Source organism: Cyprinodon tularosa, unplaced genomic scaffold (assembly GCF_016077235.1).
Source record: "Cyprinodon tularosa strain WSP-4 unplaced genomic scaffold, ASM1607723v1 ctg2, whole genome shotgun sequence".
NCBI classification, from domain to species: Eukaryota; Metazoa; Chordata; class Actinopteri; order Cyprinodontiformes; family Cyprinodontidae; genus Cyprinodon; species Cyprinodon tularosa.
Genome location: NW_024038733.1, coordinates 1,647,653 through 1,675,477, shown reverse-complemented (window position 1 = coordinate 1,675,477; position 27,825 = coordinate 1,647,653). Strand labels below are relative to the sequence as shown.

Below are 27,825 nucleotides of genomic sequence, written 5' to 3'. Positions count from 1 at the left end.
AACTAATTATTGGAACAAGCAAAAATTTCTATTCATCAGAATGTTAAAAACTTACTGGAGTGGATGGAGTGGGTGTTTTTTTATTTAGTTTTATTTTTACTAAATTTTAATTCAAATATTTAAATGATTAGAGTTCCTCTTGCTCAGAAAGCCTGACATTTAGATAGAGATGTCTGAAATTACTTGAAGACCTTATCAAATCTGCAACATGACACACTTTTCATAATATTCTTTAAATTAAAGGTAGCAGTGTTTATATTTGGTAGTTTTTGTCATTCATTGCTTCACTGTTTCAATCAGGAAAAAATACGGAGATCTAATATTTAGCTGAGCTTGGTGGATGATTTTAGATGACATTTTACACTATGACAAAGTTGCAAAGCTTGAAATTTCCCCCTTCCCCGAATGATGAAGTTTATTCTAGGAATTAAGAATGAATTAATGCAACAACAAAAAAGGTTTAAACTAGATTTAAGTGAAAAGTAACATGTTGACCTTATAGTTGTGTTTTTGTTTTCTGGAGGTCCTTCTGTAAGATTGGAACTAGAGTTTAGTTGTTGGTAAGGCAACCTTCTAACCCTAAATGCATGGAGCTCATTACTAAAGAGGAATTGTCAAAATATCAATGGAAATCTGCATTTTTTTAATATATGATTTTGAGTGGAATTAATAATTAATAAAGATTACCTTCTTTTTTTCCCTGTCCTTTAACATATAGCTGTTATATTTCTAATCAGAAAAAGACAGATTTTTAATTTAAATCGCTAATGGGTGTGGATCTTTAACCTCTTTTGTGATTTTTTTTGTTTTTTTTATGTTAGTTGTCGGCTGCAGAGAATTTGGAAGTTTTGATTTTACTCAGAAAAGTGTTCCCTGTTTCTTATAAAAAGAACATTGTTTTTATAGAGGGACTTCTGTAGATATCTATTCACTGAGAAGTATGTTCCCTTTTTATCACCTTAGAGGTGAAAAACCGTTATGTTTACAACAACTGTTCCCAAAAGGAGGGGAACAAAGTACAACACATGAGTATGGGATATCATGCCCCTGTGTATCCTGGCTGAATCCACCTCTAACCACGCCTCCTTATATGATGTGATGACGACAAGAGACGACATTACTCAGTTCGATAGCCGCTCTTCACCGAGCCCAGCTGAGAAGTGGAGCAGACGTGTTATACTACGCTCCCCTCCTTCAGGGAACGGTAGTTGTATACATAACATAATGTACCATTTCACTCTATTCACTCAGTATAATACATAAGTAAGGGACATATATAAACACCCCAGAGAGTAGCCATAAGACCTGGGTCAGGCACAGCAGGCTATTGCAGCACTTTAGACCCAGCAGAGAGAACGGCGTGAGTGTCAGAAGGGGCTGTCACATCCAAACGATAAAACTGTACAAATCTATGTCGTGAAGACCAGTTGTTTGCTGCTTGGATTTCACTTATGAGCCCCCCTTTAAATAGTGCCATACGAGGTTGCTACCCCTCGGTGGTGTGAGCCCTTACTTCTTAAGTCTTAGGGACACCCTTGCTGCTGTCAGCTAGAGAAATTGGCTCCACAATCCAATGAGAGAGCCTCTGTCAGGACAGAGCTTTCCCCCTTGCAGGGTTAGCAACACAAACAAACAGTTGATCACACAACCTCACATCCTGTGTGCCATCATTGTAAATGTGTGATGCACGTACAGAGCACACAAGATGTGACATACTTCTGTCTACAGATGTAAAAGGAGGAAAAAAGCTAGAAAGCTCTATAGTCATAGAACTAGTCTGAAAGTACGACCATAGGGAGATAACTGCATTAGGTCGCAATGTGACTTTACAACCATCAGGAGAAAAAGGAATTTAGGTAGGATTCACAGACAAACATGGACGTCCCCAACACGCTTTGTAGTCATCAGAACAAGAAGTATATCAACCTTACATGAAAGAAACTTTATATCTATTGAATCCAAAGGTTCGATTGGAGGATCACAATGGGCTTCAAGTACCACTGTAAGATCCCAGGAAGGAAAACTGTGTTGAAACACAGGTCTGAGTCGGCCAACCCCCTTTAGAAAATGTAGTCTAAGCATGAACGCTTGGCATGACTCCATTAAAACCAGTATGACAGGCAGAAATAGTGGCTAGGAAGACCTTAATTGTGGAAAAGCAAAGCCTTTATAGAGCACTTCCTGTAGAAATGTTCAAATGTCTACCACTGAGCAATGAAATGGAACAACATGCTTAACTTCACACCACTGCTCAAAAGCTTGCCATTTGTGAGCATATAAGCCTCTAGTGGATGATGCTCTTGCATTCTGGGTTGTTGCCACCACAGCAGGGGGTAGGCTCTTATCTAATAACGTGGACCTTTCAGCAGGCAGGCATGCAGCTTCAACAACACTGGGTTGGGAGGACATGTCTGACCCCCACCTGAGTGAGGAGATCTTGGCAAGTGGGGAGTTGCCAGGGCTCTGCTGCCAGTCGACTGATTATATCGGCATACTATGAATTTGCTGACCAACATGGTGCTAGCAAAATCAGGGACAGGCCCTGTTTGCGTACCCCTTCTAGCAAAGGTAGCATCTTTTTCACTGGAGGAAATACATAAAGGATGGGTTTATGTATGGCCTTGGGTGGTATAGCCCAAAATGTAGCACCTCTTTGGACTGGGAACTCCGAACAATAGCAAAGCACCTTTTGGTCACCTTCCAACAGCTGGTTAGCATGTCTCCCAGCTCCTGGGACCCTTAAGCCTCCAGTCCCACAGCTAGGAGGACTGCATCTTTTTCTTCTGGGATGTTAAATCTCTCCAAAGTCCCGATGGAAGGCCCTTGCTCCACGCCATTGTCCGTGGTTCTGTGGCTTAGCAGGTCGTGGGGCTCATTTTCAAGGGCCACAATATGCTCTATGGTGGAAGTGGTGGTACGGTCGGGTTGCAAATGCCGGAGCTGGATTTTGGCCTCCTGTCCCATCTTGGAATAATGCAATGCATTTCGGCTGTATGGTCTCGAGTCTGGCTTTTTCAGCGCCTTTCAGATCCAGATATTGTCCAAATAGGGGGTTTTCATGTGACGTCGCGCTCACGTGACTACTCAGCGCGTCCGCCATATTGGGTGGCAGCCTTAGGCAGTATTGACAGTGAAAAATGGTGAAATCGTGTGTAATTGTTGGTTGCACGGCCCATGGAGGTGGAGATCAACGCTCTTTCTATCGCATACCAGCCGTAATCGTGAATCAATGTGAAAAAACAAAACAGCTATCTGAACAACGCCGTCACCTATGGCTGACACGGATATCCAGGTCCGATTTGGACGGTGTGAAGCTGGAACACGCCAGAGTCTGCAGTGCTCACTTTGTCACAGGTAATTAACTGTCAAGCATTTAAAACATGTAAGAATATATTAATAATAGGGCTTGGGCGTCATGACGTATTACTTTCCGTGGCCGCAATGTTGACTGCCTCCGCCGCCGCTACTGAGACTACTGCCTATGACCACCGCGTACTGGACTCCCTCTCTCAGCCGTGTTTTAATTTGATTAATTTCACCTTAACTTGATTTCAACCAGCGGGAAAAGGCTCAAATATGTGAGAAACCTGGAGGGTTTAGGGAGGTTTGGCAGTTAACGTTACTAACCAAACCTTTGAAACACATAGCAGCTAGTTAAAAGTACATTACATGCCTGAGTGGTTGTTAGCACTAACGGTTAGCACTGTTTGCTGGCTTTATGAGCTGCAGCTCCTGAACCCATCCATTCGTAAACTGCACATGAGACTCCAAGGACTTGTAGCTTTGGAACTGTTCGCGCACCACCGGCCGTTAGCCACCTAGCATAGCGAGCCCTGCTTCGGATTGTTTACATTTTTACCATCTTATTAAAACTCACCCGTCCACGTATGATGGCGATTTCCTTCATGTACATCACTTCGACATCTCGTACCCAACCAGATGTGAACTGGTTGTGAGCCTCTAGACCCTTGTACGCTCTCATTTCCTCCAGAGTGTGCAGAGGGTTTACACTGAACACCCGGTAATGAACTATGTTACCGTGCTCTACATTTGGCCAATCATCTGGATTAGTGCTAAACAAGGCACCGTGGAGGGCATAGGGGTCCATATGGTCGATCACCAAACATTTCCTCAGATATGTTCCATGATCTGGTGGCTCTAGCGTGCTGGCGTACTTATCCATTCGCGACATGATATATATGATATACGATAATATGCCACCCAAGATGGCGGACCGTAAGCTGGCCAGTGACGTCACTGAAAACCCCCTATTCTGTTACTATGACGTGGGAGAAGAGTGGCTTGCTCCGTAAAGATTTCAATTCCGATACAAAGTCTGGGAATATGGATTGGCGGTTTTTAATCATGGCCGGCTCCAAACGGAGATAAAACCTTGCAAATGGTTTCTCAGCAGGAGGTGGAAAGGGCCACTTTATGTCCAGCTGTGCATTTGCACGGCGGTATAGTGAGGCAAAAGGCCATGTCGTCCTGGTTCTCTGGTGCAGTGGCGGCAGCAACCTGATGCAGTGAAGACTTGTCTTCGTCCTAAGACAGATCCTGGATGTCTATGCTGATGTCCCTATGAACATGTCCTCGTCAACTGTGACCGAGCATCTTCATTGTTGGCTAACCCTTCCATATATTCCATCTGGACTGCCCAGCGAGGAATGGGGACATCAGCTAAAAGGTTGTCTTCATCGGAATCAGACAAAACAGGGTTTCCCGACTTAGAGAGCAATGGGTCTTTCTGTGAGACAGCAGCCTCTCCCAGCACGTTCTCTAAAAACCTAACCCATCTCTCCAGGGTAGCACATCGAAACTGGTGACAGAATGCACATGGTTCGGGCTCAACCAACACACTCCGAGTGAGAATGATCCCCAGACACATGGGTGAGCCTTTGTGCTGGTCTTTGTCATGAATTGAGAAGCCACAGCCCTGAGGACAGGAGCTAAACAAAGACTTCTGATGTGTTTTTTGTTTACTTTGTGTTCATCCTGAACCAGTGAGCTGAAGAGTGTAAAATTGGAGTAATAAGACTTGAGTTTGGCTAGCAGGTGAGATTAGAAGTGGCTTCAGTCATGATACGTGATATCGGATATTCAATTGTGGTACTGAGTGAATTGACTGAAAGGGAACTTATAGAATATTGCAGGTATTTTATGTGAATGGCCAACACAAGAAAGCCAAGCCATGACGATAATCAATAACACACATACGGCTGAAGGACTAATCGATTTTATCGATTAATCAGATATTTTGTTAATAAAGATTTAAAAATCTGTATTTCCATCCATCCATTTTCTTACACACTTATCCCAATTCGGGTTGCGAGGGGTGCTGGTTCCTATCTCCGCTGCCTACGGGCGAGAGGCAGGGTACACCCTGGACAGGTCGACAATCCATCGCAGAAAAATCTGTATTTTTTAAGCTAATAATTTTCTTAGGCTTCCATAGCTCAGAGTAACATCAGTTCATCACTTTTTGTTCCTAGACGTGTCCTTATAACTAATAATCTAGCTCACTGTGTGATACAACCAGCTGTATTTTCATTGGTTACTAAGACATAAGACTTATTTTTGCCCATGAATATAAGACCACCTCCCAGTGGGGATGATCGAACACAGTTTATATTATTTGGCCTTTTTTTATTGTAAAACTTATGGAAGACAAAATAATCGATGAATCTGAGATTAAGTTTTAAGGGGTATTGCAAGGCCCTACATGTAGTTTTCAATGTTCATATACAAATATGAATACGAAAAGTGTAAAATGCATTTGTATTCAGCCTCCGTTTACATGACTCCTCCAAATAAAATTTCAGTTCAACAGTTACCTTCACAAGTAATGTAATTAACTAAAAGAATAAAACTCTATGTAATCTAATATCAATGTAAACATAGCTTCTTTGTGATGACCTTAAAGATTTGTTAGAAAACATTGGTAAGCAAATAGCATTATGAAGACAAAACACAGCAGATAGGCCAGGTAGGAAGCTGTGGAGAGGTTTAAATAAGATTCAGGGTTTGGTCAGAAATCACATCCTAAATCTTGAAAAACTGACAGAGAACTGCTCAATGCATCATTAAAGAAATGGAAGATAGTTTGGCTCCAGGGCTGAACTATAGGAAAAAAGGGTGAGATAGAAATATCATGAGCTCTAAATCTATATTTTCCTCACTCTTCTCTCTCATCTGTTATTGAGGTTCCCTTCAACACTTTGTGTAACCTTTAGTATCATTGGCCCTATTAGTGTTCAATGTGTGATTTTCTGTTGCTGGTATACAAAGGATCCTCACTCTTGGAATATGTTAGCTACCTTTTTTTGTGCCAAACAATCATTACAGTATTGATACTGATGTGATGATGACTATGATGCCCTGCATAGCAAAACGGTAGATCTACCAATACATGGCTGTAAGCCTAAATTGATAGGCAAGGCCAATTTGGAGAAACAGCCAAGAGACCCATGATTTGCAGGGACCCCCAGTTCAGAATGAAGAAGCTGTGAATTGAAAATTGTATGTGTAATGGAAAATAAAATAGTACATCTTCCTAAACCTAATGGCACTCCACTATGAAACCTGGTAACGGCAGAATCATCCTGTGGGAATCCCTTTCATCAGTATGGAACAGGAGTTAAATGGGAATTTGGATGCAAATTAAGCATAGAGGAATAATGGAAGAAAACTGCTAGAGGAGGAAGTTTTAAACCTAAAAAGGGTGTTAACCTTAAACAGGACAAACACCTTAAACAGTCAAACAGAACTGCAGTATGATGGTTCAAATTAAGACTGCAACTAAGTATTATTTTTGCAAATCCATTAATCTAATAATTAATCCATCAATTATTAATCATTTAATAATTGGATAGCCAAATATTCCTTATAGAAGAACAGGTGAAACTGTTTATTTATTTATATATATATATATATATATATATATATATATATATATACACTATATTGCCAAAAGTATTTGCTCACCCATCCAAATTATTGGAATCAGGTGTTCCAATCACTTCCATGGCCACAGGTGTATAAATTCAAGCACCTAGGCATGCAGACTGTTTTTACAAACATTTGTGAAAGAATGGGTCGCTCTCAGGAGCTCAGTGAATTCCAGCGTGGAACTGTGATAGGATGCCACCTGTGCAACAAATCCAGTCGTGAAATTTCCTCGCTCCTAAATATTCCACAGTCAACTGTCAGCTGTATTATAAGAAAATGGAAGTGTTTGGGAACGACAGCAACTCAGCCACGAAGTGGTAGGCCACGTAAACTGACGGAGCGGGGTCAGCGGATGCTGACGCGCATAGTGCGAAGAGGTCGCCAACTTTCTGCAGAGTCAATCACTACAGACCTCCAAACTTCATGTGGCCTTCAGATTAGCTCAAGAACAGTGCGCAGAGAGCTTCATGGAATGGGTTTCCATGGTCGAGCAGCTGCATCCAAGCCATACATCACCAAGTGCAATGCAAAGCGTCGGATGCGGTGGTGTAAAGCACGCCGCCACTGGACTCTAGAGCAGTGGAGACGCGTTCTCTGGAGTGACGAATCGCGCTTCTCCATCTGGCAATCTGATGGACGGGTCTGGGTTTGGCGGTTGCCAGGAGAACGGTACTTGTCTGACTGCATTGTGCCAAGTGTAAAGTTTGGTGGAGGGGGGATTATGGTGTGGGGTTGTTTTTCAGGAGCTGGGCTTGGCCCCTTAGTTCCAGTGAAAGGAACTCTGAATGCTTCAGCATACCAAGACATTTTGGACAATTCCATGCTCCCAACTTTGTGGGAACAGTTTGGAGCTGGCCCCTTCCTTTTCCAACATGACTGTGCACCAGTGCACAAAGCAAGGTCCATAAAGACATGGATGACAGAGTCTGGTGTGGATGAACTTGACTGGCCTGCACAGAGTCCTGACCTCAACCCGATAGAACACCTTTGGGATGAATTAGAGCGGAGACTGAGAGCCAGGCCTTCTCGTCCAACATCAGTGTGCAACCTCACAAATGCGCTTCTGGAAGAATGGTCAAAAATTCCCATAAACACACTCCTAAACCTTGTGGACAGCCTTCCCAGAAGAGTTGAAGCTGTTCTAGCTGCAAAGGGTGGACCGATGTCATATTGAACCCTATGGATTAGGAACGGGATGTCACTTAAGCTCATATGTGAGTCAAGGCAGGTGAGCAAATACTTTTGGCAATATAGTGTATATATATATATATATATATATATATATATATATATATATACCGGTATATATATATGCACTACAATTTTGATATAATTATAATCTACAGTCTCCATACTCCAGTTAACAATTAATTGATTACTAAATTAGACGATTATTTCCACAATCGATTAATCAGTATTATGGTATCATATATTGGTATGGTCCAGAATTAAATCCACCTCAATGTAACTCACATAACCTTAAACTGCTTTACAGAAAAAAATAGCACATTGTCTCTTACATTTCGCAAGGAAATTATAGCTATGTACAATTCTGACACATGTCAATGCTACACTTTTAAGATTTGTGTTTGCAAAAATCTTAAAAACCCATGCATGATTTTTCTTGTATTTTTCAGTCCTGCAAAACCTTTTGCTGGTCAGTAACATAAAATCCTAAAAAATGACATTGAAGTTTAACATCCGAAAATGAGAAGAGGTTATAGATAACTGTGCTAGATATTGCTTTTTTTGTTTTGTTTTACTAGCTCTGATGCCCACTGATGAGATGCAGAAGTTTCATAGTGATGATTTCTTGACTGATTTCTAAGAAGACTGTTACCATGAAATTCAACAATTTCTCATACAGTGCATAATTCCTGAAAAATTTATTTTCAAAGTATAATTTCTGCACAAAGTTAAATCCTTATCCCAACATAATAATCACTGCCACTCAAGCCGATTTGGTATCTTGGGTAATTTACATTAAAATTAATGATTGACAGGTCAAAACTGTAGTGTTATAAATACTGTAGATAAAGCAAACAGTATAACAGTACATAAATATGAAGTAAATATGTAATATCTTTTCAGTTCCTAGTAAAGGAGATATTTTATAAAATAGAAGTGCTTTAGTAAAATACCTCGGCCGGGTATTTTCCATCAGTAGAAAAGAGCATATTTAAATTTAGCAGCAAAGGAATATGAAAGGCTTTGGTGCTCTAAGGCAAAGAGAATTCAAATGATGCCCGGCTCTGTGTTTGAAGTAAAAGAGGTTTGATAAGATTCATAACCAGAGGTGTTTTTTATGTATTTTTCTTTTTCTTCTGGTGGCACTCAGACTGCAAAATTAGTTCCAGTCTGATTTTCTAGAAGATTGACTGTGGCCACAACAAAGACTGAAACCTTGTGCCCGTGTCTGATTTCAAACTCTGCAGACTCTGAGTTTTGAAGATCAGGGACAGCAAAAGGGAGGGCGCTCTGCCTTTTGTTTTTACTCGTTGTCGGTGTGTAAAATCGTCATCCTTCTGGCTCATTACCTTGGCCTTTGATCACTCAGCGCAGAACATTCTGTTCAAGGATTAATAATTATTTTGCAATTAAAGGCTGGAGTTATCCTTAGGCGCTTGCTTCTGACTCGCGCCTGTTGCAGAGCACTCTAGCTGGCAGATTGGAGCTGAATATTTCTGTCAGTGTCTGTTTGATGGAAACAAATAAGGACTGTCTCGCTGGAGGGTGCTTAGAATAAAAATGGAGGAAAAAACATCAACTGTGAACGTTATCAGACTATTTGTGCTCACACATGATTTTCTCTGTGTTTTTCTTTTCCCACCGATACACACTCTCACTATGTCCCTCCCATATAATTGACTGTTAAAAATAGATGCATTGGTTCCTTGTAATTGCTCCGTTTAACCCAAAGCTTCTTCGGTCTTTTCTCTCAGCCAATAAGCACAAGCCATGGATCGAGACAGAGTACCAGGGGATTGTCATGGAGAACGACAACACCGTCCTGCTCAATCCCCCTCTCTTTGCTCTGGACAAAGATGCTCCACTTCACTATGCTGGTAATACCACCTACATCAATAATAATAATACAGTTTATATGAGTTTTGTTTTTTTATAAACACTGTTAAATCTCTTGAAAATCAGAAATGTACATACATTTCCATTTAAATTATACAATTTAGGTCAGTCAGAAACAGTTTCCTTCTGCGAGCCTCATACAAAAGTTTTCTTAAATATTGATCCATTACTCCTGTGGTGTATCTGACTCTGGTTTTTATGCAGCCCTGCTTTAAAACACTAATGATTATATATCCACTGATCTTTTGGACTGAGATTAGGACATTGTGATTACCATTTACTACCATTAAGAGCGCCTCTCAGCTGCTAAGGGTCGTTGTCCGGTTGGGAAACCCATTTGTTGTCAAGTTTTATAGCCTTCTTGCTCATGACATCATCTCTTATGCAACATGCACCAGCCCTTCCTGCTGTAAAAATAGCTACACAACATCAGAGGTGGGAAGAGTACATCCAAAAAATGTACTTGAGTAAAAGTAGCACTGCTTCAACATATTTCTACTTGAGTAAAAGGCAGCCGTCTAATTAATTACTCAGGTAAGAGTAAAAAAAAGTACATGGTAAAAAGGCTACTCCAGTGCCGAGTAACTGTGTACTATTTAAAATGACCTAAATCAGACAGACCATAAGATTATGTACAAATTCCTTATGTTTTTTCACAATAAAAGAAAGTAATAAATACCAACACAAAATGAGGGATAAAAAGAATTCAGGTAGAAACACTCATCAAAATCCAAGTTTTATCATATAAGAGAATCGAAATAGAAGAAATGGGTAACATATGAAAACATTTCCTAAAGTATGTAAAAGATGCATGATGGAACAGGGTAAACTACCTCCACTGATAAGATTTTTTTTCTGTATATACTCTTCACCTAGAGTCTCAGCAGAAAAAAAAGTAACCTTAAAATAAAAAGGATTGCGTATAAAGAAAATACTTATTTTAGTAAAACTTAAAGTGTCTGCCTGTGTCTGTTGTATTTTAGGTTTAAATGTGCCTCTTATTTTTTCAGTGAAGTTACCCACAAGTTACAGGCCAATTTAGAGTAGCGATATTTCATGATAATATTGTGTAAAAGTGAGGTGCACTAAAACTACTCCTAAAAGTATACTTTTATCAGTAAAATACTCAAGCAAACAAAACTCAATAAATGGAGCTATTTACCACCTACCTCTGCGCAACATGATGCTGTCATCTATGATGTTATGGGCCCCTTGTCTCGAGCCCGAAACATCATCAATGACCCCTCACACCCCCACCATGGACTGTTGTCTCCCGGCTGCCATCTGGGAAGAGGCTTCACAGCATTCAATGCAGGTCCAGCAGATTCCTAAACAGCTTCTTCTCCACCGCCATCAGACAGCTGAACTGTTGAAAAAAACTCAAAATCATGTCACAAAATCTGCATCACACTGATAACCCCAAACCAAAATACTGCATATTGCCTATCTCCCATGCTGTTTACATTTAATCACTACTGCACTTTATGGAATGGAAAGGTTCTTAAAGCTGTACAAAACAAAATTTGTTTTTGTATACACTCTGTTTACAAAATGACAATAAAAGTTGTCTTCTAACAGTGAGGATAGTGTTCAGATGTGTAATCTTAATTATTCACACGTCACTACATCAGGATGTAGCAATTGTATTTATGGCTAAACATCTTAACTTTTCTTTCATTAGACCTAAGGATTTATCTATAAAATAACATATATCTGCTACAATCTATTTTCAAACTGTTTTTTATGTTGCTTTTGGATTAATGGCTTCTTCTTCTCTGAGTGGCATTTCTGCCAATGGGGGTATAGGACCCAGTTCACTGTGGCTAATAAGATGCTCTCATCAGTTGTAGCTAGCACCTTCAAAAGGCCTTTTTTATTATTTGGTTCTTGGGTTGATTCACACATTCACACCATAACAGAGGTGCCCCTCCATTTAAAGGCAGATTACACATACTATGATGCAGATTAAAGTATAAATGTGTGAATTTGAAGAAGCAACACATAAAAAAAAAAAAAAAATCTAAGATTTTTCTGGCATTTCCTATATACAAATAATTTTGGGAATGTATGTCTAGCTAAAACAGAAATCTTATTTAATGCTGGACAAAAGAAGAGGTTATTGTATGTATTTTCTATACTGTCTAAGGAAATGTTTATTACAAATAAAATCATAATTCTAGACCATTTTTTCAGTTATTGACCCCCAAGATAAAGAAACAATCTAATTTCATATGAATAAATGGTGCCGTCATGTGACGATCTAAAGATGTGTTTTATTTTTGTTTCCTTCATTGCATTGGGCTTTTAGTAGTAAATGACACATATTTATTTTTTCCATTTAGGGCTATAATACTCCTGGCATCAGCAATATTTCCCCAAAGACTCCCTAAATATTAAAGGCAATGTGTTCAGAAAAATAGCCCTCTATTTTTAGCTCATCAGTGTAATTCAAGCTTTTGCTGCAGGAGCAATCAGCAAGCCCTGTACTTCTCTGCAGCCTGATGAAATCAGGTGATCACGTTTTCACTCCCAGTCCTGGAAATAACCACGTTCAGTAAAATTATGGACGATCAACTTGAATTACTACAGGCCTTCCTGAAATATATTGAGCCAGTGTCACGACGGAAGAGGAAATTAGCTGCTTGAGCACAAACCTTTGACTTTCACCAGCCGATAGTTATCTGCTGCTATTCTGAGCTTTTTAATTTTCAGTTGCTGTTGCAGTTGTTTTTTTAATCTGTTCCATGAATAAAGGACTTTTGAGATAAACGCTTACATAAAAGGCATCTCCAGATATCAGTTTAGTTTATTCTACATTAGATTGCTGCAGATTTATCATAATATAAACAAGTTTAGTGTATTGGATGCCTTATTGTTAAACTTCTGTTTTTTTGGAGATTTAGTGGCTTGAATTTAGATTATACTTCTCTGAGGTATTATTGTATACAAGCTAGGGTTAAACAGATAATCAGATTAATTGATAAATCAATTATGGAAATAATCGTCAGCTAATGTAGTAATCGATTCATCGTTAACTGGAGTGTAGAGACTCTAAAACGTGTCTTTAGCTAACAGAGCAACCCACTTAGAGCAGCAATTTTACCAAAAATATATAAACATTTTGCTTTTAGGATAAAAACACTTGTTTTTCTGTCCAGAAAACCTCAAGTGGAAAAGTTTTGGTATCACCTGGTATAATTTAGTGAAAAGTCTACTTTAGGGAACCTTTCGCTATCCGATTATTTATCGATCAATGGAAAAAATTATCGATTTGCAAGATAATCGTTGGTTGCAGCCCTAGTATCCAGCAATAATAAATAAATAAACTATATTTATTCAAAACATGGAAAAGACAACATAACACATCTTGTAAGAAATGCATCTGTTAAAAAATATATGGATGTTTTTTTTTCCCAACAAGATGTTTAACAAGCAGGAAGAGGGGCAAACAAAACAGGAAAATGTTCTTTGTCAGTAACAGGTCAGTAACACAAGTGGGTCTAAAAGGGAGATCCCACAGAGACCAAGTCTTTTCAAAGATAAGCAGAGGTTCTCTGTTCTTTGAAGGACTGCATATTTAAATAATTTAGTGGTTTCAGAGAGAAAGCTTCTTCCCACTGTCAAAACCCAACACCAGGAATAGGATCGCTCCATGAGGTTTTAGCCTGTCTTCATGGTTTAGGATTATATTATCATAATTTCAAATAATAGTGTTTTTAATACATTTATTCAACAGGGAAATAGAACATTGCAAGGAAATTTTGTTTTAAAACAAAATCATTTTTTCTGCAACTAGTATCTTCCCAAATGATTCCTGTAAAATAATTACAACTGAAGCATTTTAGTTCCTATATATGTTTATCCAAAGAATTTTGGACAAAAATTAAATAAATATAAAATATATAGTTGAGTGTTCTCCATTAGGAAAATTAGAATCAGCTTTATTAGCCAAGGTCGTTAGCACAAATGAAGAATTTGCAAACATTCAGCATAAGCAAACATCAATCATGACTATATACACTTTAAATAAAAATAATTGCAGTAGTACAAATAAATGTGTTGCCATTTTTTTTCATTAAATCAGTACAATAGCTGACCAATCAGGCTGTAAGGTGTTCAATGTGTTCATCAGAGAGTTTTGGCTTAATTAATGCTCTGAGACCATTGCTCGTTCAGCTTTGATTATTGAATTAATCGACGATTATCTTTGTAATCAATTAATCATAATTAATCCAATTAACGGTTGTAGCAATTATTCTTTGTTGGCTCACACATGTAACTAACGAGTGACACAAAGTTTTGCTGGTCCACCATTCAAACCAGAACCAATGAAGCACAGCCCCAGACAATCCCACACTTTTTTCTAGTCAACCAGTATGTTATTAACAAGGGTCAAAATGAGCACTGGGATGTAATTACACTTATTAAGACCATTGTGATGCATCACTGCTTACACCTACACCTTTTAAAATATTTTCCAAAGCACTCCTTGTGCCATGGATAAAATCAACCCACTGTTATACTAATTAAACTTACCTACAATTAGAATACAGTACTGCAGCACTGCATTTGTTATCAGCTTGATAAATGCCTTTAATAAATCATCAGAGTGTTTAAAAATATTTTGAGCAATTTTTGGTCATTTCACACAAATAATAAACAATTTGCCTGATTGAATGAACTGACCGAGTGCTTTATAAAAGAAGAGGAAATCAGCAGTCATTATTCAGGTGGAGGCTGGGCAAAAGCTGTTCTCATAAATAACACATAATAATCAGGAGAAAATAAGATGTAACCTTAATTTAAAAACAAATGTCTAACCGTTTATATATATATATTTTTTTTTTAAAGTGTCCTGTCTGGCAATAAGAATTGTTGTCTTAATGCCAGAAAGGCGCAACAGATTCTACTCTCACAAGTGAAGCAATATCGCTTTTGGCATAGTGCTCCTCTTGATTTATATATGTAAATAGTTTTATTATGGTTTATTTAGGAAATAATTCATGTTATGTGGACACTACATTGACAAAGTAGAAGAGGAGAGAGAAATTAGAAGAAATGGGTGAAAAGGTGAAAGAAAGAGAAGAGAAAAGAGAGAGATTGACAAAACTTCATTAGTCAGCTTCATCACCTGCAAAGAGCAATGTAAAAATAACAGCACATCCAACTGATATAGAACCACAGCTACAATACAGCAACACCTTGATACCATCACTGAAGTATATACAGTATTATTCAATACCAAATGTATAAAGTGGTAGCTGATGATAAAAATTGGTAAGTATGTAAGTAACCGGATCCAAGCTCCTGTAAGTGTATGTGAGAGTGCACGTTTATCATATAACTGATGCTGATGTATTGCTATTCTTATCCCAGGTGAAATCTGTGGCTTTCGGGTTCATAATGGCCCCTCTGGCTCTGGTTCAGTCCAGTTTGAAGCCGTGGTTCTGGATCGCTCTACCGGTGAGGGTCTGGTCCGGTCAAAAGATCCACTGGACTGTGAGAGCCAGCGGGAGCACAGCTTTACCATCCAGGCTTATGACTGTGGCGAAGGACCTGATGGAGTCAACAGCAAGAAATCACACAAGTTAGACTCTTTCCAGCCATTCTTTTACCAATAATCACATTCAGTAGATCTGCTGTAATAAGTCTCCAGCTTCCTGTAGGGAGATCATATTATCTCTCTGCTTCTGCTTGGCCTCCCACTCCTCCTCCCCTTCCCCTCAGGGCCACTGTACATGTTCGTGTGAACGACGTCAACGAGTTCTCCCCGGTGTTTGTGGAGCGTCGCTACGAGGCTTCAGTCCCAGAGGGCCGTCTGTTTGACAGGATTGTGCAGGTGGAGGCTCTGGATGCCGACTGCTCCCCGCAGTACAGCCAGATCTGCTTCTATGACATCATCACTCCCAATGTGCCCTTTGCTATTGACAACGATGGTGAGATGGCTCACAGTCGCACACTCAAAGAGCTTTGGAAAAAAAACTTACTGTGCTGCACAAAAACATTCACACCCCTTTAACCTTTTTTAATTAGTTTATAACCGAACATTGAATTGGAGTTTATTACAATTTGTTGTGATGGAGGACAAACACCAACCAGTGCATGTTTGTGAAGAGGAAGGAAAATTATGTTTTAGCCCTCTTTTTTCTTATATAATTAAATGAAATCAGATGGAACCAAGTTGTCTCTAAATGTAAACTAATAATACTAAAATAGTACTAAAAGTACAAAGAGTTTATTTCTCAGAAATAGTGTTGTGGAAAAGCTGGGAAAGTAAATTGTAAGAAATTCAGAAAACAAGAAAATGTATTGGGAAAAAAAAGTTTATATTGCTGTTTATATTACAATGCTGGTGAAGATTCTCAGCCATCCAGGTCATAGTCATTCCAAAAAAAGTTAAAAAACAATCCACTGAACTTTGTTTCCAAGTTTGAAGACGTACTGCTTCCCATCCAGGAAGCTTTTTTAATTTCAAAAACTTCACATCTCTCCAGCTTGAATTAAAAAAGCTTCCTGAATGGGATGCAAACGTCTTTAAACTCGGAAACAAAGCCTCGTGGATTGTTTTTGAACTTTTTTGGAATTTATATTGACAACCTCTAAATTATTTACTGCAGTCTTTTTAGGGTTAACTCTCTAAACTTAGACAGTTTTTCTTTTTTGCTGGAACTGGATCAAAAGTGACCTTGACTGGGTGTGGTGGTGGTGCAATGGTTAACTGTGTGACCCATGCTATGATGCTTTGGTCCTTGACTGTGCTGTCGCAGGTTTGAGGCCCAGCCGCATTTTTTCCCCCCTCTCTCTAATCCCATTTAATGTTTGCCTACACAAATAATGAAATAAAGGCCACTAGTGCCTAAAAAAAAATCTTAAAAGTGTCCCTGAACAAGTTTTAAGTGTTGCACAGAGTTCCAATGTGATGTAGGTCTAAACTTTGACTGGGTCATTCCATTGAAGCTCCGGCTGCAGTAAAATTTTGCAGCCCTTTTTGGGTTTATTTCACTATTTTGTGACTTCTGTCTCTCTTTCCATCCTCTATCTCCATGTTTAGTTATTGGACTGGTGTTTAACCCTGGGAGTTTTCAGGGTTAAGTACAATTATGTACTTAAATGTGACTGAAGCACCTTAGTCCTCCATTTGGGCTTTTCTTGGTTTTGACTTTTTTTGCATTTTTTAACATAAAACTTTGGAAAAATATCTAGAATTTTTCTCCATACGTGATTAGAGTATGTGGAGAGAGTATACAATATGACGCCTAACTCTTACAATCAAACAAGTAAAAAAAAAAATCAGATAATATTTATGCAGTGGAACATTTAAGAGAATTATTATAAGTCTTCAAGCCTCAGGTACAAACAACGAGGTGTTAAAATAGACTTTGTGGGGGTGGACCTTGTTTTCCGTTTCTACAAAATCTCTTCTACAGCTGTTTAGTTTAATATAGCTCAGTTGTTTTTTCTTTCTAGCTCATTAGATTCTATGGGTTTTTCAGTCCCTTGTTGCACAGTGGGGGCTCGGTTGTTGCTGGATTGGAAATGTGACCCAGCAGCTGAAGAGACCCTGTAATAGAATGACTCTGCAGAATTTTCCAGATCTGGAAGGGCTCTGTAGAAGATGAGCAGCTTCTTTCTGTTTTCACACGGTGATCTATTGTTCTTGTTTTGATGCATTTCTTTTGTTTTTTGCATCGCCTTTTCTGTTTCTCCCTTTGTTTTTCATCTGTTTGTGTCAAAGCATCTTCTCCCCCTTACCTGCGGTTTGTCAGGCAGCATGCAGGGTGCTGTCAGCTCTTCACAGATACTCACTTTGTTCACCCTTATCTATAAAACCAGGAAACACCCATCTGTTTTTAACCTGCTCCATGTTATTTATCTTTCTTTTTTGGCCTGAAAGAGAAGCTTTAAACACTCTTCTGACTTCGTTAGAGCACACACGAAGCTTCAGGAGTTTTTTTTTTTCACGGAGTTGAATAAGCTTGTTGTTGGTGACTAACCCTCTATTTCTCTTTCTATTTTTCTCATTATGTCGTGTCCTCTTTGTCCTTCTGTCTCCTAGGTAACATTAAGAATACAGAGCCTTTGGATTCCAAGCAGCAGCGTGTTCACACCTTCTGGGTGACCGCCTTTGACTGTGGGAAGAACCGTGCGCAGGCTGATGCCCAGGTTGTTGTCACGGTTAAGCCGTCCTGCAAACCCGGCTGGACTGGTACTCACTCCTTTTTCTGCCTTGGATTTTATTCCGTAGTTACTCCGTGGAGGCGTTAGACGTGTGATTTTGTTGTTTCATTCAATAATTTTTGGATGAAATTTCCACTTAAAGTTAGAAATGAGTGGGCAGCTATTCGGCTTAATCATGGTTGCATCATTAGACCATGAGCTGTGTTGCAAATCATCTTAAGGCTTTGTAAAATAACAGGGAGATGATTAAATGATATATCACTCACTTATGTTTATTTGTATCATGCCAATTCACCACAAAGATCCTCTCTACAGGTCTTACAAAACCAGCCTCTCCTGTTATCAGGAACTGCATTTGATCTACATTCAGTTAATCTGTCTATCAGAATCAGTCAAACATTGTCTAATTTTGTTTTAGCTGCAATCTTATGCAGGCAATATCATATCATTTAATACCATTTTTTTAAGAACATATTTATCTAAAGAGACCCAGTCAGTTATATGAGCCACTGATCTTACAGCAATCCCTCATCCTGTGCAAGCATGTGGCAAAAGTGGGGAGGAACTACTTTCTTGTACTGGGAAAAAACTTGAAGTAGAGCTAGGTGAGCATCGGTGGCCATTTAGAACAACCAAAAGGGGTTTAAAACATATTTCAAATACTTGCAAAAGAGTTGAGCATTGAGCCATGAAATGACATACTTTCTATGGTAAAGTCTAAACAAAACAAAAAAAAAACGGATCTAATGGTGACTATAGCTCCGTCAGCGGCTCTATTCAGGAAAGAGACAAAGTCAAACATAGAATCGCAGAATTAAGTCCACTTTTTTTGAGAAAGAAAGACCAAGTTAATAGTAACAATGACTGTTAATGGCTCCAAATGGGAGAAACACAACTAATCACAGAGCTAGAAGTAGAAAACTACTAGACATAGTTGATGGAGATAAAAAAAAGTACCTTTAGTAGTTTTTCCCTTAAAAATTATGCACATTAACACAGCATTACTGAACCAGGGGTTCCTTCTATAGAAATCAGGAAAACAATCATCTCACCTGCTCCTCCATCCCTGGCTTCATCCAGCAGAAAACATGGCTAGACATGGAAGTAATGTTCAAGGAAAACTCAAAGAGAATATTCAAACAAAGAGAATATTCAAAGACAATGGTATTCTCTCAATAGCCTTGACCCAGGGAAAGAAAAATGTTTAAACTCTGAATCACTTAATACTCTTATATGAACAAAAAACGAGTACTCACTCCACTTCTGGCTTCAAAGGTTACTCTCTCTGTCTGCTAGAGCTGCAGGTGCATATATGTTTACCTGCCTGCAAACACATTCAGGGTGAGTCTGAGTCGATGGCACAGTCTACCGTGGAGGGGGCCGACACTGTGGGCGCTTTTAATTGTTTTCACTCAGTTTTCATTGCGCTGCCTCAGACAGGTCTTTCACGTTTATGTGCAAGTAAGCAAGTAAACACTATTTCTGTGGCCTTTAAGCATTAAATTTGGTGAGAAAGCCTAATTTCATCATAATTGTGATAATTTTCAGCTTACTGAGATGTTGCACTGAAATGAGCTGGTGAGAACCCTAGGAGAGTGAGCTCAGATGTCAGTCAAAAGGCCTATAGGATCACAAAAAAGAGCTTATTGGACTAACTTCAGCGAAGCAGTGATAACTTTCAGTGGCAGTCTGCTACATGTTGAGGAAAAACCCTGAGAGCAAAACGTGTAGAAAGCATAAAGCTAATTTCATCAACATTAAACGGAGAGAAAACTGAAAGAAAATCACAGCTCTAGCAGCTTAAACACATAAACTTTGACATTGTATTTGTTCATTTGTTCAATTATACGCTATTACCATGACATCAAAGTTGAAGAAACAGTTATGACAGTAAAGCTGTAAAGATTTCATAACAAAGAAATGTTAAGAAGATGGAGGAAGTAAGAAGTCTCCAAATCTTAGGATAAAGTATTCCCACAAAGAAAAAAATAGAGACCAATGCATCCCTTGTAGTATCTGTGTCAGTATGTGTATGAAATGAAAGATCTATGAAATATCTTGTTTATTTTGTAAAACATCAACAGACTGTGGTTAAAAGAAATGATGAAATTCTTTGCAATGCACAATTTCTAAGCTGTCATACATTTCAAAATGAGCAATTTTTTTTAAAGCTTTGATATCATGTCTCTGTGTTGTTTTTATTCAAATGTAGTCTTTGCATAAGTTTCCAAATGTAGCTTTGTGTTCTCTAGACAGAGTTACGTTATCCATTGGATCTTAAAATCCCCCCATCCAGTGTAACATCAGAGTCGTGTTGTAAAATGTAAAATTCTGATCCACTCCTTTCGATTTAAGGATGGACAAAGCGTGTGGAGTACACACCCGGATCAGGCAGCATTCCCCTGTTCCCCAGCCTGCATTTGGAGACCTGCGAAGAAACAGTGTGGAACATCCAGGCCACCGTAGAGCTTCAGACCGGCCATATTGGGAAGGGATGTGACAGAGACAGCTACTCTGACCGATCTGTTCGCCGACTCTGTGGTAAGTTTGAAGTTTAAATCCAAGAATCAAATTAATCTAGAAGGGGATAATAATTTAAATGACATAAAGAGAAAACATTAAGAAAGGAAACAAGGAGAAAAGGAAATATAAATATATCATTTTGTTAAGGCATTTTTTAAATTTTTTTTTAATCAGGTGCCGTCAGGGGCGAAGTGGACCTCCTCCCACCTCCGTCTCCGGCAGCCAACTGGACTGCAGCTCTTCCCACTCTCCCCTCTTCTGATTCTTCTCTGGTCTTCTCTTTTAACGGATCGAATCACGTTGCAGTGGTTCCCAACTCAGTTGTGTCCGCTCTGTCAGGTGACCACTTCACCCTCCAGCTGTGGATGCGTAGGGGTGGCGCCAACATCCAGCCTTCAACTACTCAGTCCAGAGCAAATCGCAAGGACGAGGAAACTATTGTGTGCAGCACAGTAAAGAATGGTGTGTAATGTTTTTTTTTTTTAAATAATCCTTTTGTTTTGCAGGTATTTATGGCTTTGATGCAACGCAGTGTCAAAATGGCTAAATGCATGGTCATTTTGTGTAAAGTAAAAATATTGTTTTTTTTTTTTTACTGTTTCTGCATTAAAGCTACAAAGAATCAAACAAATTACAGAGTAAATAAAAATAAATAAGTCATTTTTGATTTGAACGAGCACCTTGCACAAAAACACAAACCTTTACTTTAAATTCACATGACTCCAATTTAAATCAATTGCATGACTTTATTCTCTGGAGCAATAAAACCAGCAATTATCTTTTTATTCCTCTGCTCTACAGATGACTCCTACTCTCATTATTCGCTTTCCGTCCACGGCTGCCGCCTTTCCCTCTTCTACTGGCCCGATGTCTCAGCTGCACGGCCCGTCAAGTTCCTCTGGAAGCTGGAACAGGTGCTGGAGAAATCTTCTTCCCTTGTTTCTAATTGTTTCCCATTTATTTCTATCCAGAATATCAAATAAAACCGGGGAGGTTTAGTAGTTAATTTCCTTTCTACAGCATGGTTTGTGTATAATCTTTGATGTTACGCGCTGCAGTATGAAGATTGAACGTATTTTCCCTCTTATCTCTAAGGCTTTTTATAGAGTAACTGCTTAATTTAAACGTTTCATGCTGTGTGCATCATCCATCATTTGAAGCTGCAGTCTGACTAACGGATTGTGCAATTATCTACCTGTGAAAGGATAACAAAAACCAGGACAGAATTCAATTTGTGTATCGGTCAGACAGCTTTTCTTCTATTTTCTACATTCGTTTTCAGTCCAATATAAAGATATTAGCGTTTAGTTTCCAGTTTCATTATCTCCCACACGTTTCTCTTGCTATGATGAGAGCCATCAGCAGTTTTTAGCTATAATTAATAATTTCCTTTATGTATGTGAAATCAAATGCTATAAATTGGCTCCAGCTGCAGGATTTATACCAGTAAGAACCTCTCAGTCTGATAAAATGACTGCTTTTGCTGTTCATGCTACATCTCTTTATGTCCAGCATTATAACGACAACAAATAAACATACATTTGCACAAGGAGAGGCAAATATTTCAACAGCCACCACAATTAGCAAGCAAACAAATTTTCCATCAATGCATTTATTACTAGCCTTGGTCACATAGATGCTTAAATAATTTGCTTTTTTTTTAGATTTAGTTATAAAACGTATATGTTTATATAGATGATTAAGTTCAGACATCCGTGCCACAATATTTTTAACCTTGATGTATCTGTGAAGCAGCTTGCCACCCTTGCTATAAAGCCTTAAAAAACATTATACTTTTATTACAGTAGGAAAAACTGACACTTGAAAATTATTACTGGTGGTGTTGCAATTTTTTATACCTTCATACCTGTATGGTTTGCGTCCCTTGGGTATAAATGAGCTTTAGTTCAGTTACATTTAGCAGCCGGCTGCTTGGCTGGATGAGAGTCCAGCATTTTGTGCCAACAACAAGCAGTGAGCGGGTTAGTGAGGGAGATAAAATGATCTCTAAAGCTCACAGGTCTCTATAACAACTTATAATCAATGTTTTTGTCCTACAAACATAAACATGTGGAGTTCACTAAACCCTGCTGGAATGATCTGGGTTGGTCAGATGTGACTGAAATTAGGGGCTTTGACTCAAACATATGGTCGGGTTTGTAGTGAAGCATGAAATATCTGCTTAAAACAGACATTTACATACATGGTTTATAAAAAAAAATACAGTGCACACTTGCAATTTCATGTAAATCCTTAGGAAATTTGGAAATTTAACCGGATCTTGTTCCAAAACTGAAAAAATAGAGCATAAGAAAACCCAGGATATTAGAGTAGGAATGTCAAACCAGTTGACAAGGCCAAAGTGAGGTGTTATGTAATTTTTAGATGTGCTGTGATCCAAACTATCCAAATCCAATGGCTAAATTGCTTCTTCATTATAAAGTCTGCCTCCAAAACTGTAGTTTGACACATATAAGAGATCCTGCAGAGGCTTTTTTGCATTTTATTATTTGCTCATCAAAGTACATGAAAGCAAGAAGTAAACTTTATAAAATCGATAAAAGCATGGATTTTCTTACCGAGCCTGTGTTTTTGTGGTCTTATCTCCTTTGATGCGTGACTGTTTTTGGGAGGGAAGGGGATTGTTTTGTCTGAAGATTTGGTCTCAGACTGTCTGAAGTTGCTCTGATTAAAAAAGCTGGGCTGATACAGAGGAGATTTGTTAAAGCCTTCTGTCTAAACCACATTATCTTGTTACTCCAGTCTTTCTCCCTGCTCCCCCTACCCTTATCTTTATAATTGCCATTCTCTCAGTTTTTTGCTTCTGTTTATATAAAGAAACAGAAAACAAGTATGTAGGTATGATAACTTGGATTTAACAAAAACTATTCAGTAAAATGTGGAAAGTATATTGAAGAATGTATTCCCCTAGCACACCTTCTTTCTTTCTAAAAGTAATTACCTGATTTAGCTTCAGTTTTTAGATTTACAGTTAGGGGGAAAAAATGTTTTTATATTGATCCAGCCTTTTTTGTTGTTTCTTAAAGTGGGCTATATCACTAATACTTTTTTAAATATCTTTTCAGTGGATTTTTGTTACTTTTTCTCTATTCCCTTCTTGCATCTTGGCAGCATATTGTGCAGCGTATCCTTAAATAATAAGAAACATCAATAAAAATAAAGAAATCTCAGAAATTAAAAACTATCTACTGCAGATTAACAGTTTTTGGAAAGCCTCAGCTGTCACACGAATGCCTATCAGCCTTGTATTATAAGGACATACATATCTATGCTCCTTTATATATATATTTTACCTTGAGATCTGATAGGGTAAGGAACACTGATTCTGATAAAGCCAAGGCTGCCAAATATATGTTGGGGACAAATTAGAGACTGTGTATTAAGGTTATTCACTTTTAGATCACTGCTATTGTTTAGGGAAGAACCTCAGAAATGTTGCTTCAATGACAAAACAATAACATTATTTAATCTAATATGCTGGTGAAGATTTTCAATCATCCAGGTCATAGCCATTCCAAAAAACTAAAAAAATAAATAAAACACTGGACTTTGTTTCCAAGTTCGAAGACGTTTCGCTTCCCATCCAGGAAGCTTTTTCAATTCAAAATGTCTGGATTAGTGTTAAGTTCCAGGCTTTATAGAGTAGCCCTTAGAAAACATGCAAATCGTAATCTAATGCTATGTTTTGCAGACTCTGCACTGATAATAATTCACCTACATCAGCATACTGAACGCTTAAAGTTGAGCTGACCTTTTAACCCATCTCCTTATTGTTTGCTCTGATTAGATTAGGGCACATGGGGGAAAAGGAAACATCACATCAGCCTTTTTTCCCCCCAGCTTTTTATTGTCATTACACTGTCACAACTACAGAGAAACAAAATAAACTCTCTGCATTTAACCCTTCCCCTGGGCTGCCATTGTACGGCAACCAGGAGTAGTGTGGGGTTAAGGGTCTTGCTCAGGAACCCAGAGTGGCAGTCTGTGGGAGTGGGGCTTGAACTCAGAACCTCAAGGGTCCAAGCGCAATGCCCTAACCACCATGCCGCCACTCCCTAGACGATACATTTTAAACCTACACAAAATCTGGCACGCCGTTAGCATCAAGTATAATAATCAAACATGTCAGGACTCTGTGTATTTAATTAATTTACAAGAGCGGCATATGAAATTAATAAAAAAACCTTACACAACAAGAAACCTTCTGTACAAAAACTTTCCAACAAGTATATTATTTAACCTTGCTGTATATTGAATATTATTTGTTTGAAATCTTTGCCATTTTGATTTATAGTTTCCTCTAAAGAAATAGAAACAAAATCTGTGTCTTTTGTCACTGACAAAGCCTAACCAGGTCGCAACATTTTCATAGCTGGAATGAAAAACAAAATGAGAATCAGCCAAAATTTCAGAATGCTTTTGAAAAAAACATCAAAATGTCTAAAAAACTAATAGCAAAGTATTAGAAGAATGGGCTCCCTATGTAGTCTGAGAAGTATGGACAACAGGTTAATTGGTATGTGAAAGTATTATTAAGAAAATTTAAAAATTTGGGGATTTTCAGATTTTATTTTACGCCTTCTATTTTTCCAATAATTAGATTTTTTTTTATTAGAAAAATAATTTTTGTCCCATCCTATTTTGTCTTTTCATTGACTGTTAGAATGAAAAAAATTAAAAAGGGCTTTGGGTTGGGGGGGGGGGTTCTCTAAACAACTTTAAATGCATCCCATGGTTCAACTTTAAACCATCATCTGTTTTTTACAGAAGTAATAAAATGTTCACAAAACTCTCTGTTAAATAATGGAAGTAACTGTGGGATAATCTAATTCTTATTTAAAAATCCTCATTTAATAATCATTATAAGTCCTGCAGTTATATAATTAAAATAAGGGTAGGTTTGTTTTTGAACAGATGTCATAAAAGCTGTGAAATATCCACATTCTTCTAATCCCATAATACATAAAGAGCTGCTTATTAGTTGGGAAATTCAAATTTAAAGAAGTCAATTTACATAAAGGGATTTTTTTTTCTTTTCTTTTGTTTTTCATTAGTAATCTTCTCCCTCCTTTTCCTGATTTACCTTGTGAGCCTTTAGAGGGTGCTAACAATAAAGAGTTTACTGTACCTAACAAATGTAAAACCATGCTAGTAGTACGCATATATCTAAACATCCATCTATAATAATGCAGCTGCCCAGAGGAGGTTCTCTTTTCTTTTTTAAGTTCAAACAAAAAAATGTCCCTGCAGATGTGTCAGGTCTTCCTGAAATTCCCATTTATTCTGTCTTTCTGTCCAACAGGTGTGTGACAGTGAATGGCATCATCTATCCCTCAGCGTCCAGTTCCCATCAGTGACGCTATATGTGGATGGGGTCACCTTTGACCCCGCCCTCATCCATGACAACGGAGCCATCCCGAACCCTGCGCCCCGTCAAAGGATGATCATCGGTGCTTGCTGGGGTATGTATTTCTTTTCAGCTTAATGATCCATTTTCATTTTAACATTCCTCCAGAGCGGAAATGTCATTTCAGTCAAATATCAGTTGCAAAGATGGCCAGCTGCGCTCTATGAAGCCCCCCATGAGGCGTGTCAGGGTGAGCCGTAGGGACATATTAGATCGCGCTCCTCATTTCAGTCAGAGCGGTAGCTGCGTCTTGTCTTTAAGGTCTAATAATATAAATGACTTATCAATTATTTAGAGTAGCAGAACAACACAGGGGGCAGACAGCTATGAGCCACTTACAGCATAACCGCTCGTTAAAATGGGGAGCGCTGGCAGCCAATTACCATAGAAAAGACACAAACACAGACACATTCAGTGTTTCATCCACATTGTCTTCTGTCTGCCTGCTGGCAGCTGGTGCCAGATAATAAGGAGACATAGCATTTTTGAAGATCCACCCCAGTGTTCTCTATTCTGCATGTATGTGTTGTTTATTCATACTTTGTTTCCATATATTCCCTGCTTTCTTTGTGTCTTTGCACCTTCTGTCTCTTCATACCTGACTCTGCTGAAGAGTCTTTCACAGTATGACAGTGTTGTCTGTTTTCTGCCTCTCTGTGTTTTTCCCAATAGAGCCTGAAGAGAAGCAGAAGGAGATACTAAACAACACCATCCCAGAGGGGAAAGACTCAGGTGACCTTCAAGTTTCAAACAAACCCTCAGCTGATCTTCTCTCTTGTTGCTGATGCAACTATAGGGGGCAAATAACTGTACGTTACAGTATTCAATCTTGGTTCACTCTCTAGTGAAGTACGTAGGCGGTTACCATGGCCTGCTGTCAGGGGTGACGGTGCGTCCTGGCAGTGTGGAGCCTCACAGCGTAGTGGAGTGCCTGTACGCCTGCAGGGAGGGCTTGGACTTTGGCGACCTGGAAACTCTTGGTTCTGGGATGAAGGTAATGCCCTGGGAGAGCTGCAGGTTGTTTGAACTGTCTTTGCTGCTATAGTGATAAACATACAGATAGACCAAAGTTTGGGATATTTTCTAGTTTTGTTTGGATAGAATTTATAAAAGGTGATCTTTAAGGAATAACATTAAGATTTCAAATTTATTTATGAAGCCACTTTGTGACTAATTTCTTACTGTAGTGCCTTAAACAAAACATTCTTTGCTTTGGAGAGAAATTATAAAACGTTTGAGAAGTTATGCAAAAATTTGTCTATTTATTGCTTTCATGTTTTAAACAAAATAAACACCATCTATCAGTCAAGCATACAGAAATGTAAGTCAGAAGATAGAAAAGAAAAGTATTAACAACAGAGAATAGCAAGGTGACAAACTTATGTAAATTCAGTTGAAATTGTGTCATTTAAATTAGTTATAGGTGGTCCACATACTGGAACCCACCAGAGCTTAAATTCTTTCTATTTATCATTGACAAAGCTCCCCATATAACAGCAATAACACAAAATTGCCCAAATTTGTTCAATCACTTATTTTTCATTGGGAAAAAAAAATTCTCCATACCTTTTAAAATGCTGAATATTTACCCCTAATCATAAAGGTAAGTTCCTCGAGAACAAGATAGCAGTTTACAGTTAAGGTCCAGCATAGTTTTCCAGGGT

At 38.5% G+C, this 27,825-nt stretch overlaps 1 protein-coding gene across 6 annotated transcripts in view; it reads left to right on the top strand.

The window, feature by feature from the left end:
- clstn3 (calsyntenin 3) overlaps window positions 1-27,825 on the top strand; it is a 44,333-nt gene that overhangs the window by 2,094 nt on the left and 14,414 nt on the right. For all 6 annotated transcript variants that reach the window (XM_038284252.1, XM_038284250.1, XM_038284251.1 and 3 more), the window contains 10 exons: window positions 9,891-10,013; window positions 15,409-15,619; window positions 15,760-15,968; window positions 18,089-18,238; window positions 20,566-20,751; window positions 20,908-21,195; window positions 21,535-21,647; window positions 26,057-26,216; window positions 26,834-26,893; window positions 27,007-27,155. In XM_038284252.1, coding sequence (XP_038140180.1) covers window positions 9,891-10,013; window positions 15,409-15,619; window positions 15,760-15,968; window positions 18,089-18,238; window positions 20,566-20,751; window positions 20,908-21,195; window positions 21,535-21,647; window positions 26,057-26,216; window positions 26,834-26,893; window positions 27,007-27,155 — 1,649 coding nt within the window. The remainder of the gene's footprint in view (window positions 1-9,890; window positions 10,014-15,408; window positions 15,620-15,759; window positions 15,969-18,088; window positions 18,239-20,565; window positions 20,752-20,907; window positions 21,196-21,534; window positions 21,648-26,056; window positions 26,217-26,833; window positions 26,894-27,006; window positions 27,156-27,825) is intronic.